This window comes from Coregonus clupeaformis, unplaced genomic scaffold, assembly GCF_020615455.1.
Source record: "Coregonus clupeaformis isolate EN_2021a unplaced genomic scaffold, ASM2061545v1 scaf0156, whole genome shotgun sequence".
In the NCBI taxonomy this organism is placed as follows: Eukaryota; Metazoa; Chordata; class Actinopteri; order Salmoniformes; family Salmonidae; genus Coregonus; species Coregonus clupeaformis.
Window position 1 is genome coordinate 384,841 of NW_025533611.1, and position 19,199 is coordinate 404,039.

General features: G+C 42.0%; 2 protein-coding genes across 4 annotated transcripts in view; both read right to left on the minus strand.

The window, feature by feature from the left end:
- Positions 1–19,199, minus strand: part of LOC123483850 (basement membrane-specific heparan sulfate proteoglycan core protein-like) — a 97,734-nt gene that overhangs the window by 51,628 nt on the left and 26,907 nt on the right. The window lies entirely within an intron of this gene.
- Positions 602–14,496, minus strand: LOC123483853. Its single transcript, XM_045213811.1, has 5 exons — positions 14,270–14,496; positions 3,134–3,430; positions 2,750–2,995; positions 2,216–2,373; positions 602–1,465 (listed from the first exon to the last, which is right to left on the minus strand). The coding sequence occupies exons 1-5, from the start codon at positions 14,334–14,336 to the stop codon at positions 1,163–1,165; spliced, it is 1,071 nt and encodes a 356-aa protein (XP_045069746.1). The 5' UTR covers positions 14,337–14,496; the 3' UTR covers positions 602–1,162.

The following is a 19,199-nucleotide window of genomic DNA, read 5'->3' on the forward strand; positions in this document are numbered from 1 at the left end:
CACACAGGCACGCGCGCACACACACAAACACGCAGACACACAGCGTGTGAAATCATGAAGTTAGTCCCATTACTCTCCTTTGTGTAAAGTACCATTTTCCATCAAGTTAAAGTGCTTTTAGTATTGTTAACATACATCTCCAATACATTTTTCCTTTGAAAAAGAAAACAGAAAAGAACAGATCAACCAACCCATAATGTATGATTTGGATGTTAACGCAGAGTACTAGCTATATTTCACTATATTTGAAGGTGACCACTCTGGAAACCTCTTTCTCAAAGCTACGGATCCGGATCACGTTCTGTTATTATAAGCACACATTTTTTCTACATAGCTGCTGCTCACACTCCACCTCCCTTCACGTTTCTCTCTTTACTCACCATCTACTGAACCATGATGATGTAGATGCTTTTGCTTTTGCTTTTAGCCATAATTAACTGTGATATCTCTGCAGTTCCTCCACATAACCTGCTGGATGTGACAGATACCTTTTATAGTTATATTTGAAATATGATTTCCCGTCGTATTAAATAATTAGACATACAGTATGTTTATAAAAAACAAACATTATTACATACTCGGTTGGTTTTTGCTTGCTTACTTGATTTATTGATTGAATGATTGGTTTATGTATTTACTAATTGATTGGTCGATTTGATTGATTGATTAGATGGGCTTCCCATTTTCAATTCAGCTGTTTTGTATATAACATTTATGTTAAAGCATGTACAGTAAAAATATTCATCTGCATGTTTTCATTTTCATTAACAGAAAATAAGACAGTATGCACAACAATCTATCGTTGAAGAGGAAATCTGCAGTTCAAATAATAACAACGAGGGCACCCTGCCACCAATTTTCTTTACAATTTATAATGTTTACAAACAATGGAGTTAAACAAGCATATGTTGTTTTCTGCATGAATCAATAGTTATATACCATTCATTGAAAAGTATGTAGAAATCGCAGATTGCCACTTTAAATATGGATGAAATTAGACATAAACTAAATAAACAATCAATTGTCATAATTTCCCCTGTGTTTGCGGTTCGTTACCTGAGTCTATGGGTTAAGTCTTCATCAAGGTAACATCAGGGGATCTCTGAGAAGGACGGAGGGGTAATCTCCTATTGTGCAATACACAGTGTCTGGTTTATTTTGATTATTTCCTTTGCCCACTGGGTGGTGCTGTGCTGCAGCTGGTTTCTATACGGTGCTGTAGAAGACTATAGAAGACTGATGTAGGCTCTGCCTCAGAAGGGCTCTGTGGTTCCGTCCTCTCTTCTGGTGAAGTGTACTCTTTGTCTCCTGGATGGACTTCTTCTCCTCCTGCTACTGCTGGTACTGCTGCTCCTGGTCTCCCTGCAGTGTCGTGGATTGATGTCACCTCAGATCCAGGGGTGTTCTGTGGTTCTGGTCTTCCTGGTAAAGCACTCACTAGGATGTCAACTTCTGGAACAACAGCCTGTTAGGAGATTATTAATCATAACGTGCAAATTATCATTAATTAAAATGTTGTTTAAAATTGTTTAAAAAATACGTTGGGGGGTGGGGGAATTGCTTTAAGATGGTCATACCATGGATCATGTAGCTATTTGAATTTGAATTTTAGGACCCCTTTAGGTATCAAAAACAATTATTTGTAAATGTTTTGATAAAATATTGAATGTGGCCTTTAGTCCCAAATCCCATAGAAACACATTGAATAACACAGTTAAAAATAAATCATAAGGAGTAAGGTTTTGAAGTGTCTGTCCTATATCTAGGAGATTCAATGAATATTTTTGCTTTTTTTGACACATATTTAACTCCTTTTTTGGGGTAGGCACAAAAAGACCTCCATACTTCCATTCATTTTTAAACCAGTAACGGTTACCTTCAAACCGGTCGTAGAGCAAAACGGAGAACACCATCGTGTTTGTAAAAATCTCCCCTTTCCACAGTGGGGTCACATTAGTTCAGACACTACAGCCGTTTTCGTGAGAAGACCGATTTCAGGGATGTCTCATGGTCTGACAAACACCGCTGTAGCATTGGCTGCATCTCAATCCACTTCATCCGCCTATGGCGGCCTACCGCATCTGTGGTGATTGAGATGCAGCCCATGCAAAAACACAGATATCTCTAGCTTAAACTGATGGATTTTGATGTGGATTTTATGTTACTTATATTTACGCACCGTTGTTTAAACATAGATTAATGATAGAGAGGGTACCTTCAGTAGCTGTTTTTCTTTAGGGGATCGCCGTCTTCTGGTTGACGTGATGCATCCTACACCAACTAACACACCAACTAAGAATAATCCACCAGTAACAATGCCCACAATGGTGCCAACTGGTGATGCTGCAGCGATCCCCTTCTTCTCACCAATACCTGAGATGTCGCACACACACACACACACACACACATACACATTTACATGACACACACAGAAACACACACACACACACACATAGGCACAAAAGCAGCATTATCCACATTTTTGCTGGAGAAGAATATAACTGCAATGATGTTAAAAGTTTGTTGATTTTTTAAAATAATGATAGAGGTATGCACAGAAAGTCCTCTGTAGCTCAGCTGGTAGAGCACGGCGCTTGTAACGCCAAGGTAGTGGGTTCGATCCCCAGGACCACCCATACACAAAAAAAAATAATATGCACGCATGACTGTAAGTCGCTTTGAATAAAAGCGTCTGCTAAATGGCATATTATTATTATTATTAAAGTGGAAGTTAGTAAATTAGGCTTACATATGTCCTCCATGCGTTGTGATTTGGTCTCTGTACTGACGTGATTGTTGACGATACACTGGATGAATCCATTACCACTGGAGATGGTGATGTTGACCTCAGAGAATGACAGGGAATCCTGGTTCAGTGAGCACTGACCTCCATTACAGACAGAAAACATCCAGCCTGAACAATTCACTGTGATGTTACAAAGTCCTGTACTTGAGTTGGAGTATGTCACCTGCATGGCTGGAATGGGAACAGCTTCTACAACAACCAATAAAGTTCAGAAAGATACATTTTACATGTATGACTGGTGAAGACATTTTAAAGGAGATTCGCTTTTTCAAGCAAATCAGAAATACATAGCAGACTACCAAAACACTAAAAAATCACAAAACTCACCCAACACCTTAAGTCTGTATGAAGACGTTGAATCTGTCCAATCTATTTTCTGTGCATTTGCAATGTAAATTCCACTGTCTGTGTCCGTCAGATTCTTAATGCACAGTGTTTGGTTCACTGGGTTATAATCTACCTTCTCCTTGTATTTAGGAGAGATCTCTTTATCATCAACTATTAAATCATTTTGGAACTTCCATTGAATTCGTTTGAGTTGATCAGGTAGTTCTGCAACAGCCAGACACACCGAACCTCCGTTCAAGCCATACTGGTCTATTGGAGGGTCTTCAGCCCAGGTCCCTAAAGAGAGAGGAAGAGGTTCATCGGGCGCAGTTTGCAGCTCTTTATTCAGATAAGGGCGGATTATTCAGATAAGTGTTTAATCTAGAAATACATGTTTTTACTGAATTACAGTTAATTTAAGGAAATTAGTAAATTGAAATACATTTTATTACAGACAGAAATACTCCTCAGCACAGGATGTGGAGGTCTTGGGCTGCGGTTGTGAGGCCGGTTGGACGTACTACCAAATCCTCTAAAATGACGTTGGAGGCGGCTTATGGTAGAGAAATTAACATTAAATTATCTGGCAATAGCTCTGGTGATCATTCCTGCAGTCAGCATGCCAATTGCACTCTTCCTCAAAACTTAAGTCATCTGTGGCATTGTGTTTTGTGACAAAACTGCACATTTTAGAGTGGCCTTTTATTTTCCACAGCACAAGGTGCACCTGTGTAATGATCATGCTCTTTAATCAGCTTCTTGATATGCCACACCTGTCAGGTGGATGGATTATCTTGGCAAAGGACAAATGCTCAATAACAGGGATGTAAAAAATTCTGTCCACAACATTTGAAAGAAATAAGCTTTTTGTGCGTATGGAGAATTTCTGGGATGTTTTATTTCAGCTCATGAAACATGGGACCAACACTTAGCATGTTGCGTTTATATTTTTGTTCAGTATAAAAGCTTTCCACAATGCAATTCTCACATTACTTTAAAAATGATAAAAACACACACACATATAAATATATATATACAGTGGGGAAAAAAAGTATTTAGTCAGCCACCAATTGTGCAAGTTCTCCCACTTAAAAAGATGAGAGAGGCCTGTAATTTTCATCATAGGTACACGTCAACTATGACAGACAAAATCAGGAAAAAATATCCAGAAAATCACATTGTAGGATTTTTAATGAATTTATTTGCATATTATGGTGGAAAATAAGTATTTGGTCAATAACAAAAGTTTCTCAATACTTTGTTATATACCCTTTGTTGGCAATGACACAGGTCAAACGTTTTCTGTAAGTCTTCACAAGGTTTTCACACACTGTTGCTGGTATTTTGGCCCATTCCTCCATGCAGATCTCCTCTAGAGCAGTGATGTTTTGGGGCTGTCGCTGGGCAACACGGACTTTCAACTCCCTCTAAATATTTTCTATGGGGTTGAGATCTGGAGACTGGCTAGGCCACTCCAGGACCTTGAAATGCTTCTTACGAAGCCACTCCTTCGTTGCCCGGGCGGTGTGTTTGGGATCATTGTCATGCTGAAAGACCCAGCCACGTTTCATCTTCAATGCCCTTGCTGATGGAAGGAGGTTTTCACTCAAAATCTCACGATACATGGCCCCATTCATTCTTTCCTTTACACGGATCAGTCGTCTTTGTCCCTTTGCAGAAAAACAGCCCCAAAGCATGATGTTTCCACCCCCATGCTTCACAGTAGGTATGGTGTTCTTTGGATGCAACTCAGCATTCTATGTCCTCCAAACACGACGAGTTGAGTTTTTACCAAAAAGTTATATCTTGTTTTCATCTGACCATCTGACATTCTCCCAATCCTCTTCTGGATGTACTCTAGCAAACTTCAGACGGGCCTGGACATGTACTGGCTTAAGCAGGGGGACACGTCTTGCATTGCAAGATTTGAGTCCCTGGCGGCGTAGTGTGTTACTGATGGTAGGCTTTGTTACTTTGGTCCCAGCTCTCTGCAGGTCATTCACTAGGTCCCCCCGTGTGGTTCTGGGATTTTTGCTCACCGTTCTTGTGATCATTTTGACCCCACGGGGTGAGATTTTGCGTGGAGCCCCAGATCGAGGGAGATTATCAGTGGTCTTGTATGTCTTCCATTTCCTAATATTTGCTCCCACAGTTGATTTCTTCAAACCAAGCTGCTTACCTATTGCAGATTCTGTCTTCCCAGCCTGGTGCAGGTCTACAATTTTGTTCCTGGTGTCCTTTGACAGCTCTTTGGTCTTGGCCATAGTGGAGTTTGGAGTGTGACTGTTTGAGGTTGTGGACAGGTGTCTTTTATACTGATAACAAGTTCAAACAGGTGCCATTAATACAGGTAATGAGTGGAGGACAGAGGAGCCTCTTAAAGAAGAAGTTACAGGTCTGTGAGAGCCAGAAATCTTGCTTGTTTGTAGGTGACCAAATAATTATTTTCCACCATAATTTGCAAATCAATTCATAAAAAATCCTACAATGTGATCTTCTGGATTTTTTTTTCTCATTTTGTCTGTCATAGTTGACGTGTACCTATGATGAAAATTACAGGCCTCTCTCATCTTTTTAAGTGGGAGAACTTGCACAATTGGTGGCTGACTAAATACTTTTTTTCCCCACTGTATATATATTTCTTAATCCGACTGCTCTTAATTGATAATCACTTAACCGTTTGGTAAACCTATAGATTTTAAACTGCTTTGTTTACAACAGATTTTGTGAACTAGAGGGAAGTTGAATTGTGAATAATTATGAGTGAGAAAGTTACAGATGCAAAAATATCATACCCCCAAAACATTTTGGAGGGCGTATGCTATTTGTGCGTCTGCAACTTCTCACTCATCATTATTCACGATTCATTCAGAATTATCCGTAATCATGGAAGGACCCCATATTAATGTAGAAGTGTTCAGAAACATCTTCTATTCTTATTTACAATAAAAGTGACCCCAAAATGACATAATACAATATTTACCATTCATTTCTATAGGGCACAAAATTATCTGAAACAGAACCAAAACAAACAGCAAATGCATCCAACAAATGTGTAGAGTTTAAGCTTGATGTAGTCATTGTGTGCTATGAATATGGGACCACATCCATGTTTACTACTTTAATAAACATAAGTGAATTTGTCCCAACACTTTTGGTCTCCTAAAATGGGGGGACTATGTAAAAAAAGTGCTGTCATTTCTAAATGGTTCACCCAATATGGATGAAAATACAGTGAAATTAAAGCTAACAGTCTGCAAATTAACCTCATGGTCATTGTTTGATATCTAATCCAAACTTCTGGAGTATAAAGCCAAAAGAAGAAAGAAGTATTCACTGTTCCAATTATTACAGAGGGCACTGTATGTGATGTAATACACAATTTTCAGGGACCACTTTTCGCTCGTGGTGCTACTTTCATAACTACTGGCTTAAAATTATACAAAAGTACCGGAGAATCCCTTTAAGGCTGTTTATGACTCACTGGGGGAGTGTGTTGTGACACACTTTGTTGAAGTAAAGTGTCGAATGAAATCATAATGCCAGATGAGGTTCACAGTACTTTTTCGCAGATCTGTGCTCTACTGTCCTATTGCTCTCTTATATGTATTGCTATCCTACATCTTAAAGCTAGTTCAAGTATGCCTATACTTTGGTGCATCAGTGTTAGAATATGACAACTATTTGTTTCACCAGCTACTCTGAGGTAATCCAACCATAACACTCATCTGATGATTGTCGAGCACGAGATGTATTACTGAACAATCTTATGACAGACCTCACTATTGACATTGAGTTGCTTAAATTAGCTCTTCCGGTAAATCAACATGAACAAACTCAATGAGAGTATGAAAGACTATCTTTGCCTGTCTTTAAAGGTGTAAAACTAATCTCACAAGCCATAATCTAATTCTCTAAATAACTAGCTTGTCTGTCAAGAGATTAGTCTAGTGTGAGATGGCCATTATAGAGGCATATTTTCTAAATCCATACCGCTGAAGAGACGCTTTATAGCACAATTGAAATGTAATTTCCGATTGGGCTGACATATGAGAATGCAGTCTCCATGAACACAGACCATTGTCTTTAAATTGGAATCACGCTATAGCACAGATCTTCAGCAATACGGATTGAATCTATCCCAAGGTCTAAAGAGTTGTCTAAACAGTTATCAAATAGTTAACAGCAGCATATCTGTCTGAAGGGTGTTTTTACCAGCAGTTGACAACAAAACCACCGTCAGAATGACACTACTGACAAGAAACTGTTAACCACACTGAACACTTCCTGTTGACTAACAAAGAGTCACTGACAACCAAACCTAAACATTAGGGGCTTTAGAAAGACACTCATGGGGGTGTCCACTGAACACTGACTAGCAACAACACCTGGAACCTAAAAGACACAAACCATGAACAGCCACAACATTTCCCCAAGAAGAGGCAAACAAAATAAAACCCACACCAAACTTAAAGACAGGAGCAAACCAAAATGTTGGTGCAAAGCAAAAACAAAGAAGATCAGACAAAGGACTGTTTTTCTAGAACTCAAATAGGGCACATCAACTAAAAGGTGTTAACCCTCCACATCGCTCCAGACAACTGGAGAACTGGGCTAGCCACTCTTAAATATCAGCTGGGCCAGCACAGGTGAAACACCTTCCCACTAACGAGATGACAAACCAGGGCAGGTGTAACACATACTGACTAACGAGTTGACACCAATCGGTGTGCCCCACATGCTAATGTCCAACCTCAAAATATACATAAATGACCAAAGCCTGTAACAAGGTGTTTAAGTGCTCTGTTGAAGTGCATCACTTTATTTCCATGGCAAGAAATAATCAATTTTATCAGGCCCACATTTCATATATTAACACGGAAATGAATCATTTCCTGGCTGCTATTGACTCATAGGATCTTACTTTTTTGGAATATGACATTTCCAATATCAAAAGAGAATTTTCTAAAAGGTCATGTTTCCAATTCCGATGTGGCGGTTTCATTTGACAGAGACGGACGAGACGTTTAAAAACAGGCCCTTCATAGTATATTAGTGATTAGGTTCCAGAGATGAGCGCCGGCCTGGGCAGTACATTATAAACTATCACAGACATGGCCCGCGTTCAGCAGGATGCAACATTTTGGAACCTTCAGAGATAAATATTCCATGTAGAACACAGGCGGCCGGTGGCACCTTAATTGGGGAGGACAGGCTCATTGTAATGGCTGGAATGGAATCGATGGAATGGTATCGAACATATCAAACATGTTTCCCATACGTTTAATACTATTCCATTTACTCCTTTCCAGCCATTATTATGAGCCGTCCTCCCCTCAGCAGCCTCCTGTGATGTAGACCAAACAGGCCTCTGACATATAAGGGAATAAGGGATCAGGTCAGCTCTATTTGTGGCATTTCTATCTTCTACTGAAAGTGGCCCTGATAAACCAAACCCTCTGACCTATACAACCTTGGCCTACGGCCGGGGGTTGGCCCTGCCAGCAGGCTTAGCACAACCACAGTTCACGACTGGGGCTGACCCTACCGGGACGCCAGCAACTAGGTTAGCTATACAGCTAACGTTAGCTAGGCTAGCTAGGTGGCTATCGTTAGCTAGGCTAGAGGTTAAGGTTAGGTTTAGGGGTTAGGGGTTCAGGTTAGAGATAGGTAACATGCTAGCTATGTAGTTAAAGGGTTAAGGTTAGGGTTAGAAATAGGTTAAGTTTAGCTAACATGCTAGCTAAGTAGTTAAAAAGTAGTAAGTTGTTGCAAAGTTGATAATTAGTTAAATGCTAAAGTAGTCCATGACAACAACAGAAACCTTCAACAGGGCCGGACACCAGGCGTATGTGGCAGGGGCTTCTAACGATCATGAATTAGAAAAAGAAAGCCAGTCACGTCACGAACACCAACGCCACCTTACGAGCTAAAAAACGTTTTCTCTCCTAGCATAAAGACGACTCTGAGCTGCCGAGGAGAGCCCCTGAGAACAACGAGGGCTACATGCTTACTGTCTCCACGGAGGACTTATGTAAGTCATTCAAACTTGTTAACACTCGCAAGACTGCCGGCCCAGACAGCATCCCTAGCCGCGCCCTCTCAACATGTGCAAACCAGCTAGCTGTTGTGTTTTCGGACATTTTCAACCTCTTTCAAGGTCAGGTCATTATCCACACCTGCTTCAAGATGTACACTATCATCCCTGTGCCCAAGAAAGGGAAAGTAAGTGAACTGAAAGACTACCGACCCGTAGGACTCACTTCTGTCATCATGAAGTGCTTCGAGAGGCTAGTCAGGTCCCCTGTAGCTCAGTTGGTAGAGCATGGCACTTGCAACGCCAGGGTTGTGGGTTCGTTTACCACGGGGGCCAGTATGAAAATGTATGCAATCACTAACTGTAAGTCGCCCTGGATAAGAACGTCTGCCAAATGACTAAAATGTAAATGTATTCAAGGACCACTTCACCTCCTCCCTTCCAGACACACTCGACCCTCTCCAATATGCCTACCGCCCGACAGATCCACGGAAGACGCAAACCCTATCACCCACCTGGACAGAAGGAATGCATATGGGAAGATGCTGTTTGACTACAGCTCGGCCTTCAATACCATAGTGACCTTTAAGCTCACCACAGAGCTCACAGCCCTGAGACTGAACTCCTCCTTATGCAACTGGTTCCTGGACTTCCTGACGGGTCGCTCCCAGGTGGTGAAGTTAGGCAACATTACCTCCTACACACTGATCCTCAACACGGGGGTCCCCACAAGGGTACATCCTCTGTCCCCTCCTGTACTCCCTGTATACCCACGACTGCGTGGCCTCACACAGTTCCAACTCCATCATCAAGTTCTCTGACCACATGACAGTAGTAGGCAATGTTCCCTCTAAGCTGCTCGCGTGGGCTGCCCCGCCCAGAAGAAATATCAGCCAATGCGGAGAATCATGAGATTGAACAGTTTCACAGTTTTCCCCTTTAGTTAATGCTATCAACATTTCACTCTACTGTGGGATTTGTGATCAAATCAAAGCAATATTTGCCACTTCCAATATAACATACCAAAACAAAACAAACTTTGCAAGACTTACTATGCAAAACTAACTGAGCAAGAGATGTTCTTGTAGGCAGAGTGCACTGGAGTAGGATTCTGTTGCATTGACAGGCACGACTCAGGCCCTCTACACAGACCGGTCCGCCATAACCAATCAGAGCTGCAGTAGGCCTATTATGCAAATGTACATTGCCATATATGGATTTGTGCCATTCACTTTGAATTGGATTGTATGAGCGGTCACAAGTAGATGAGCTTGTTTTGAGATCAAAGTGAGAGCTGCATGTAGCAAAGTCTGCACATGTGTTCATATTATTTGCTAATTAGTGAGTTATTAGCCCAGTTATAGCTCCTTTATAGTCAACAATTGGGGAGTGGTTGCTTCCTACAGGAGCTTAAAATGTGTGCATTTCTAGCCATCTTTGAAAAGGGAGTCAGGTAAAGAGCTTTTTTTATGTCTTAAAGGGGCAGTGTTGTATAAGCTAAGAAGCCAATAGGCAGAGCGTAGCATAATTTGTCTGATTCGCTAATAATGGTATGGGAATAATGAATTTATTTTGTAAAGTGGTTTCTTGCATTAAACAACACAACATTTTCAGTCACCTCCTTGTCTGAAGGACAAGTGGATACACAGGTTAATGTCAAGCCCTGCAGGTTTTTTTTCTCCAAACCTTTCATATAATGTAGGCCTACATTGAACCCAACACATTGGCTGCTACTGTAGGCTGAATGATAGAACAGCTATTTCCATGTTAAAATGTTATGGGTTGCATTTTTTTCCATTGTTTTTGATGGTTGGCCACTCTGGTAGGCCTGCAGTAGCCTACTTGGCCAATGTTAAAACTGTAACTTCAAGCGGGTACAGTCTCAGTGTTCACAGTAAAGGCACGCCGGAAGATGCACAGATTTTCACAATGTTCAAGTTTGCACTCAGCAGTCCTGAAATTTGGTGGAAGGCCTGATTACCAACAACGATGAGACGGCCTACAGGGAGGAGGTAGGCACTCTGACAGCGTGGTGCCAGGTAAACAACCTCTCCCTAAACTTAACAAAGGAGCTGATTGTGGACTTCAGGAGGAACCAGGCTGGGCACGCCCCCATGGTCATCAACAGGGCTGTCATGGAGACGGTCCAAAACTTGAAGGAGATGAAATGGTCAAACCACACGGAGACTGTGACGAAGAAGAAGTCACAACAGCGACCCCCCCCTCCCATGGACATTTATCATTGTTATATTTGTTTCATTCACTTCCCTTTGACCTGCACTGTTGGAGCTCTGAGATTAAAAATGTCTCTGTACTCTACAATTACATCTTACCCTAACCCTTGGCATTTTTCCTATTTTGTTGCCTTACAACCTGAAATTACAATGGATTTTAGGGGGGTTTGTATCATTTGATTTACACAACATGCCTACCACTTTGAAGCTGCAAAATATTTTTGGGGTGAAACAAACAAGAAATAAGACAAAAAAACAGAAAACTTGAGCGTGCATAACTATTAACCCCCCTAAAGTCAATACTTTGTAGGGCCACCTTTTGCAGCAATTACAGCTGCATGTCTCTTGTGGTATATCTCTATAAGCTTGGCACATCTAGCCACTGGTATTTTAGCCCATTCTTCAAGGCAAAACTGCTCCAGCTCCTTCAAGTTGGATGGGTTCCGCTGGTGTACAGCAATCTTTAAGTCATACCACAGATTCTCAATTGGATTGAGGTCTGGGCTTTGACTAGGCCATTCCAAGACAATTAGATGATTCCCCTTAAACCACTCGAGTGTTGCTTTAGCAGTATGCTTAGGGTCATTGTCCTGCTGGAAGGTGAACCTACGTCCCAGTCTCAAATCTCTGGATGACTGAAACAGGTTTACCTCAAGAATTTCCCTGTATTTAGCACCATCCATCATTCATTCAATTCTGACCAGTTTCCCAGTCCCTGCCGATGAAAAACATCCCCACAACATGATGATGCCACCACTATGCTTCACTGTGGGGATGGTGTTCTCTGGGTGATGAGAGGTGTTGGGTTTGTGCCAGACATAGCGTTTTCCTTGATGGCCAAAAATATCAATTTTAGTCTCATCTGAATAGAGTACCTTCTCCCACATGCCTTTTGGCGAACACCAAACATGTTTGCTTATTTTTTTCTTTAAGCAATGGCTTTTTTTCTGGCCACTCTTCCATAAAGCCCAGCTCTGTGGAGTGTACGGCTTAAAGTGGTCCTATGGACAGATACTCCAATCTCCAAGGTGGAGCTTTGCAGCTCCTTCAGGGTTATCTTTGGTATCTTTGTTGCCTCTCTGATTAATGCCCTCCTTGCCTGGTCCGTGAGTTTTGGTGGGCGGCCCTCTCTTGGCAGGTTTGTTGTGGTGCCATATTCTTTCAATTTTTTTATAATGGATTTAATGGTGCTCCGTGGGATGTTCAAAGTTTCAGATATTTTTTTATAACCCAACCCTGATATATACTTCTCCACAACTTTGTCCCTGACCTGTTTGAAGAGCTCCTTGGTCTTCATGGTGCCGCTTGCTTGGTGGTGCCCCTTGCTTAGTGGTGTTGCACACTTTCAGAACAGGTGTATATATACTGAGATCATGTGACAGATCATGTGACACTTAGATTGCACACAGGTGGACTTTATTTAACTAATTATGTGACTTCTGAAGGTAATTGGTTGCATCAGATCTTATTTAGGGGCTTCATAGCAAAGGGGGTGAATACATATGCACGCACCACTTTTCCGTTATCTATTTTATAGAATTGTTTTAAACAAGTTTTTTTTTTCATTTCACTTCACCAATTTGGACTATTTTGTGTATGTCCATTACATGAAATCCAAATAAAAATCCATTTAAATTCCAGGTTGTAATGCAACAGAATAGGAAAAACGCCAAGGGGGATGAATACTTTAACAAGGTACTGTATCTGTAGTTGTCCTTGTCTTATTTAATAGTGATGTTTTTTTATACCTCCTATTATGTTGTGGGTCAATTTGACCCATTTGTCTAAAATACTACCTAACCTCTCTTTTTCTCCATGAAATTAAATGACTTTTCCTAATTTAGGGTCATGAACCTACCTGAAAAATGTGGACACGCTGATATGTTGTGGAATGTCTGTGTAGATTTTGTATAGAAACATGATGTTGTAGGTCATTTTGACCCTGAGGCTTTCAAGTGTATAGATATTTGCACAGGTCCAACATAAACAAGTGTATTTGATGTATTTTGTTTTGACTGGTTCTGCTTGCACTTTCATAATTATGTTTGTGTGAAAAGGAGCTTTCCCAAGCTTCTCCTTCTCAGTGTGAGAGCAGCAGATCTCTGACACAGACACTCAAACATGAGCTCCAAAAGATTTCAGTCAATGTAGCCTTATCACAAACTCTGGACTGTGACAGTGAAATAGAAGAAGAGGTTTCAGAGACAGAGAACATTTCAGCGATAGAGGACAATGCTGTTGATGATCCAGATTGTGAATTTTTCTTTGGTGAAGAGGATTCAGAGGAGGAGTCTACCATACCATCCCCTCCATCAGATGGGAGAGAGAGAGAGAGCATGCAACAACCATCACCCAGAGAAGAGAGGACATGGAAGTCTAAAGATGGTAATATAGAATGGTCACCGTCACCACAACGAAGAAGACAGTCAGCTTCCAATGTAATCAAAATTGACTGTCTTGAGTGTGTTTAGACTGTGCGGGTCAATCTGACCCATACCACAATGGACATAATTTATTTTCAGCAAAGCACCAGGGTTAAGGGACGACTTAAAACATTAATTGGATTACAATCCAGTATTGCCTTAAATTAAATGAATCACTTGCGTCTAGCACAGGATCATAAGATATCTTGCTTTCTGGAAGCACTGCAAAAGCTGCTGACCCAACCACACCAATGACACACACATCAAATACGAATGTTTCATTAAAACATACAGAATCAATATACTGTATCACTCACCACGTAAAAACAAACAAGGAAGTTAGAGAAAGCTAACTGTATTCCTAACGTCATCATGCAAGCAAGTACATGTAATAGATACAAAACATGAACAGGAGAAAGTAAAGAATCCATACAATACTAACCATAGTGGAGGATAGAGAGTAGGAGTATTCCCTGTTTGGAGAAGCAGGAGAGGGGACCACCAGACATCTCTGTTAGGTGTTGTGTGTCGGTTTCCTCTGGCTGTACGTCCTCCCTATCTCTCTGTGACTGACTGGTAGCTAGCTAGACTCATCAAAACACACAGAGAAGAGAGAGAGAGTAGAGAAGAGAGATAATATATTTATTTTGATGAGGGCTGCTGTTCTAAAAAAGACTAGTTAGCTGGAAAGGAAGTCACACTTTATAGTCGTTCTCTAAAAATACCCCTTCACTCAGCTTGAGAGTTGGACCATGAGGAGTGGGTGTGTTTGGGGTCTGTTATTGTGCTGATCAGGCTGATGGTATCAGAACAGTGTGTGTGTGTATTTTCATGTAGGCGTCGTTATGCCTGCAGACGGGTTTGCATGAGTTCTCTTCTATGCTCATTGGTGATTGTGGCTGAGGTACATGAAACACCCGCCCACTTGTGCATTTTCAGGAGGAAGTGGGTCCTAGCTTACTGACAAAGGCCCCCTTCTACGTTTTAGGTAACGTCTTGTGGTGATGTCTCTTCCTGTGTTTATTGGTCTCTGTGTCAACCTGCTTCTGTTTCTCAGGAAAAGTGACACAATGACCTCACTGCTGTCTGTCTGTCTGGCTGTCTGTCTGATATAACAACACAATCTCACATTCAATTCGTGCAAATATATAAGCATTTCAGCAGATTTCTTGTGTTTTGTGCATTTTTGTATGGCTTAATTAGTGTGAAAATACACACATTTTTGTACGGCTTAATTCGTAGGAAAATACACACATTTTTGTATGGCTTAATTCTTAGGAAAATACACACATTTTTGTGCTACTTCATTCATAGGAAAATGTATTTTTGGGGGGCAAACTGGAACAATCTTTTGAAAGGTATTGGAGCAATGCATTTTGAGCAATGGTGTTCTACACTGCCTTTTTTTGTCCCACATTTATTTATATAAAAAACGAACGTATTAACAACCCAATATTGTTAATCAACCAGGTTGTCACCGAAATACTTATAATATTATAGTAGCCTTACAGTTTATTTTTATTTTTATTAATGACGATGCTGTTTTCTATGATTGTTTTCGCTAAATACTTTGGGATACTGGTGTTATGTCAGATTTTATGAGGGTTGCCAGATTGGAGAGAAAAGCTGTTTTTTGTGGTATTGATGAAGGTATTTGATTGGGGAATGTGGATACATTTTCATGATGGGAAATTAATTCATCAATAAATGTGGGGAAACAGAAGACCTGAAAAAAAAATCTGTTTGGTTTAAATTCCCCTGGTGCAACTGCATGGTATTTGCAACTATAATGAGTCTGGACTATGATCAATTATGCCATATCAATGCAGTTAAACAGGTTAATGTAAAATAATGAATTATGTTGGCTTATACTTATGGCACTTCCAAGGCTGTTTCATGATGATTATTGCTGTCGTGTCAATCATGTTATATACTTAGACTGTTGTAACAAGGCATATGCCAGCATTGTAGGCATACTGCCTCTGCACAGAGGCCTACTAGGCTTTGATGGCAACGGCCGTTAGAGTTCACTTTGCCATGTATGAGCCCTGGTTAGAGTCCCTGTTGCAGCTTTCACTTTCTTCCGTGACATTGGTGGCATCGTTGGGATCACGTCCAGATCACATCTAGTTATGTGATCTAGCGGTGGGAAGCATTCTGTTTTTCAAAATTGTGTTGGGTGTAATTACATTGATATATCTAGTGAACAATGGATAAGCAACAATGAGCGTGACAGATAGAAGTAGTCACTACAGGTGTGATCAAGCCTTACATCAAAGTTGCCTGAAGCTGAATGGAAAGTGCTAAACCCTGACCAGTTATTCAGTAGAAAATACTCTGTGACTGTCTAATATACATAAGTTAACTTACCAGTGTTGACCCAAAACAAACACATTCTACAAACTACATGTTTAATGTGTTATTACAACCGTGGTGTTATTTTGTTACTGAAGCTTATATATCAAATAATCTGACAATGATCCACATTATATGGGTAGACAAATAATGTAAGTGTGTTATGCAGTAAAATACAACTATCCTTTTTTAGGATGCAAACCAGTAACATGAATCCCTGTTGATCCATCCTGTTCTGATATAATGTGATGGGTGTAGGATTTTCTACGGCTAAGAATCGACGCCTTTCCCAGTCATGAAGGTCGAAGCTAGGCCCCTCTTGGTTCTCATTGGCGAAGACTGGACTCAAGTTAGGGGTTATATGTCAGACTCTCCTATACCTCTCTGCCCTACATGTTATACCCCAGAGATTGTAAATAAATCCCTTTTTAAGGTGATATAACTTATTATAGGTCTGTGAAACCCATAGCCAAATGGCTTCAGACTATTTCTCACTGAAAATTGCTGCTGACATTGAACATAGATTAGAGTTAAAGTATTTAATTCATTTTAGACTCTCTTTTACCACTATTCCCAACATATCTCAGAACTCACTTTCTTTTTACTTGCTCGCGCTTGCATGTGCGTGTGGGTGTCTGTGCATAATCCATGTGTCACGATCGTCTACCAAAGATGAGGACCAAGGCGCAGCGTTGAATGTGAACATATTATTTAATGAATGATCACACGATCAAAACAACAGATGTCTACGGTTTAACACAAAACCAAATACGAACAAAAACCCACAACCACAAAGGGAAAGACACAGTTTAAATATGGCTCCCAATCAGAGACAACCAGCACCAGCTGACACTCGTTGCCTCTGATTGGGAGTCACTCAGGCCAACATAGAAATATAAACATAGAACTACACACCCTGGCTCAACATAACAGTGTCCCCAGAGCCAGGGCGTGACAGTACCCCCCACGAAAGGCGCGGACTCCGACCGCGCCAACTAAATACCACAGGGGAGGGACCGGGTGGGCACTCCGCCTAGGCGGCGGATCCGGCTCCGGTCCTGATCCCCGCTCCCTCTCCAACCCCCCAAAGTACCCCTGGTCCGGTCTGGCCCCGCTGGCCGGAGCTGGACTGCACACTGGTGGAGTGGATTGCTCTAGCTCCGGCGTGAAGCATCTAACCGGTGCCGGACCAGCCACCGGTGGAACAGGCACGGGCCGTGCCGGACTGACGACGCACACCACTGACTTGGTGTGGGGAGCAGGAGCGGGCCGCGCCAGGCTGACGAAACGCACCACTGACTTGGTGCGGGGAGCAGGAGCGGGCCGGACCGGGCTGACGAAGCGCACCACTGACTTGGTGCGGGGAGCAGGAACGGGCCACGCCGGGCTGACGAAGCGCACCACTGACTTGGTGCGGGGAGCAGGAACGGGCCGAGCTGGGCTGACGAAACGCACCACTGACTTGGTGCGGGGAGCAGGAGCGGGCCGGACCGGGCTGACGAAGCGCACCACTGACTTGGTGCGGGGAGCAGGAACGGGCCGCGCCGGGCTGACGAAGCGCACCACTGTCTTTGTGCGGGGAGCAGGAACGGGCCGCGCCGGGCTGACGAAGCGCACCACTGACTTGGTGCGGGGAGTAGGAACGGGCCGTGCCGGGCTGACGAAGCGCACCACTGACTTGGTGCGAGTGGCAGGAACAGGCCGGACCGTACTGGGAACACACACCACTGGCCCTACGTGGGGATCAGAAACAGGCCGGACCGGACTGGCAACACACGCCAGTACCTCTCGCCGTGCCTCTACATCCTCCTTCCCCCTGGTGACCAGTGACTCCTGTAACCTGGTGGCCTCCTGCTGCCCCGTCGTCCACGGCGTTAGCCCCCCCCTAAAAAATGTATGGGCTTCACTCCTACCCGTGGCCAAGGCCTCCATCCCTCTTGCCAGACTCGCACTCATCTCCTCCCAAGTCCATCCTCTCTCCTCGTCACGCTGCTTGATCCAGTCGAGGTGGGTTTTTCTGTCACGATCGTCTACCAAAGATGAGGACCAAGGCGCAGCGTTGAATGTGAACATATTATTTAATGAATGATCACACGATCAAAACAACAGACGATAACGTGATGTCTACGGTTTAACACAAAACCAAATACGAACAAAAACCCACAACCACAAAGGGAAAGACACAGTTTAAATATGGCTCCCAATCAGAGACAACCAGCACCAGCTGACACTCGTTGCCTCTGATTGGGAGTCACTCAGGCCAACATAGAAATATAAACATAAAACTACACACCCTGGCTCAACATAACAGTGTCCCCAGAGCCAGGGCGTGACACCATGTTCCCAGGTTGTTACTGCTCCTCCTCTGATGATGTGTCCCTCCATCCCCCTCAAGGACCTGTAACATATCACCACACAAAGTTATTTATCCCTCAAGGACCTGTAACATATCACCACACAAAGTTATTTATCCCTCCATCTCCCTCAAGGACCTGTAACATATCACCACACAAAGTTATGTATCCCTCCATCTCCCTCAAGGACCTGTAACATATCACCACACAAAGTTATTTATCCCTCCATCTCCCTCAAGGACCTGTAACATATCACCACACAAAGTTATTTATCCCTCCATCTCCCTCAAGGACCTGTAATATATCACCACACAAAGTTATGTATCCCTCCATCCCCCTCAAGGACCTGTAACATATCACCACACAAAGTTATTTATCCCTTTATCTCTCAATCTGCCCCTGGTGGGGTTGCTGTTTCTGTAGAGGGCGGGGTTATATACAGAATAATATACACCTACATACAGAATAATATAAAAGTTATATACAGAAAACTATACAGAGTAATATAACAGTTATATGCAGAATAATATACAAAATAATATATATAATAATATAAATGTATTCAATAATAATAATAATAATAATAATATGCAGAATAATATGCGGAAAAATATAAGTTATAAACAGAATAATATACATAAAAATATACAGAATAATATAACA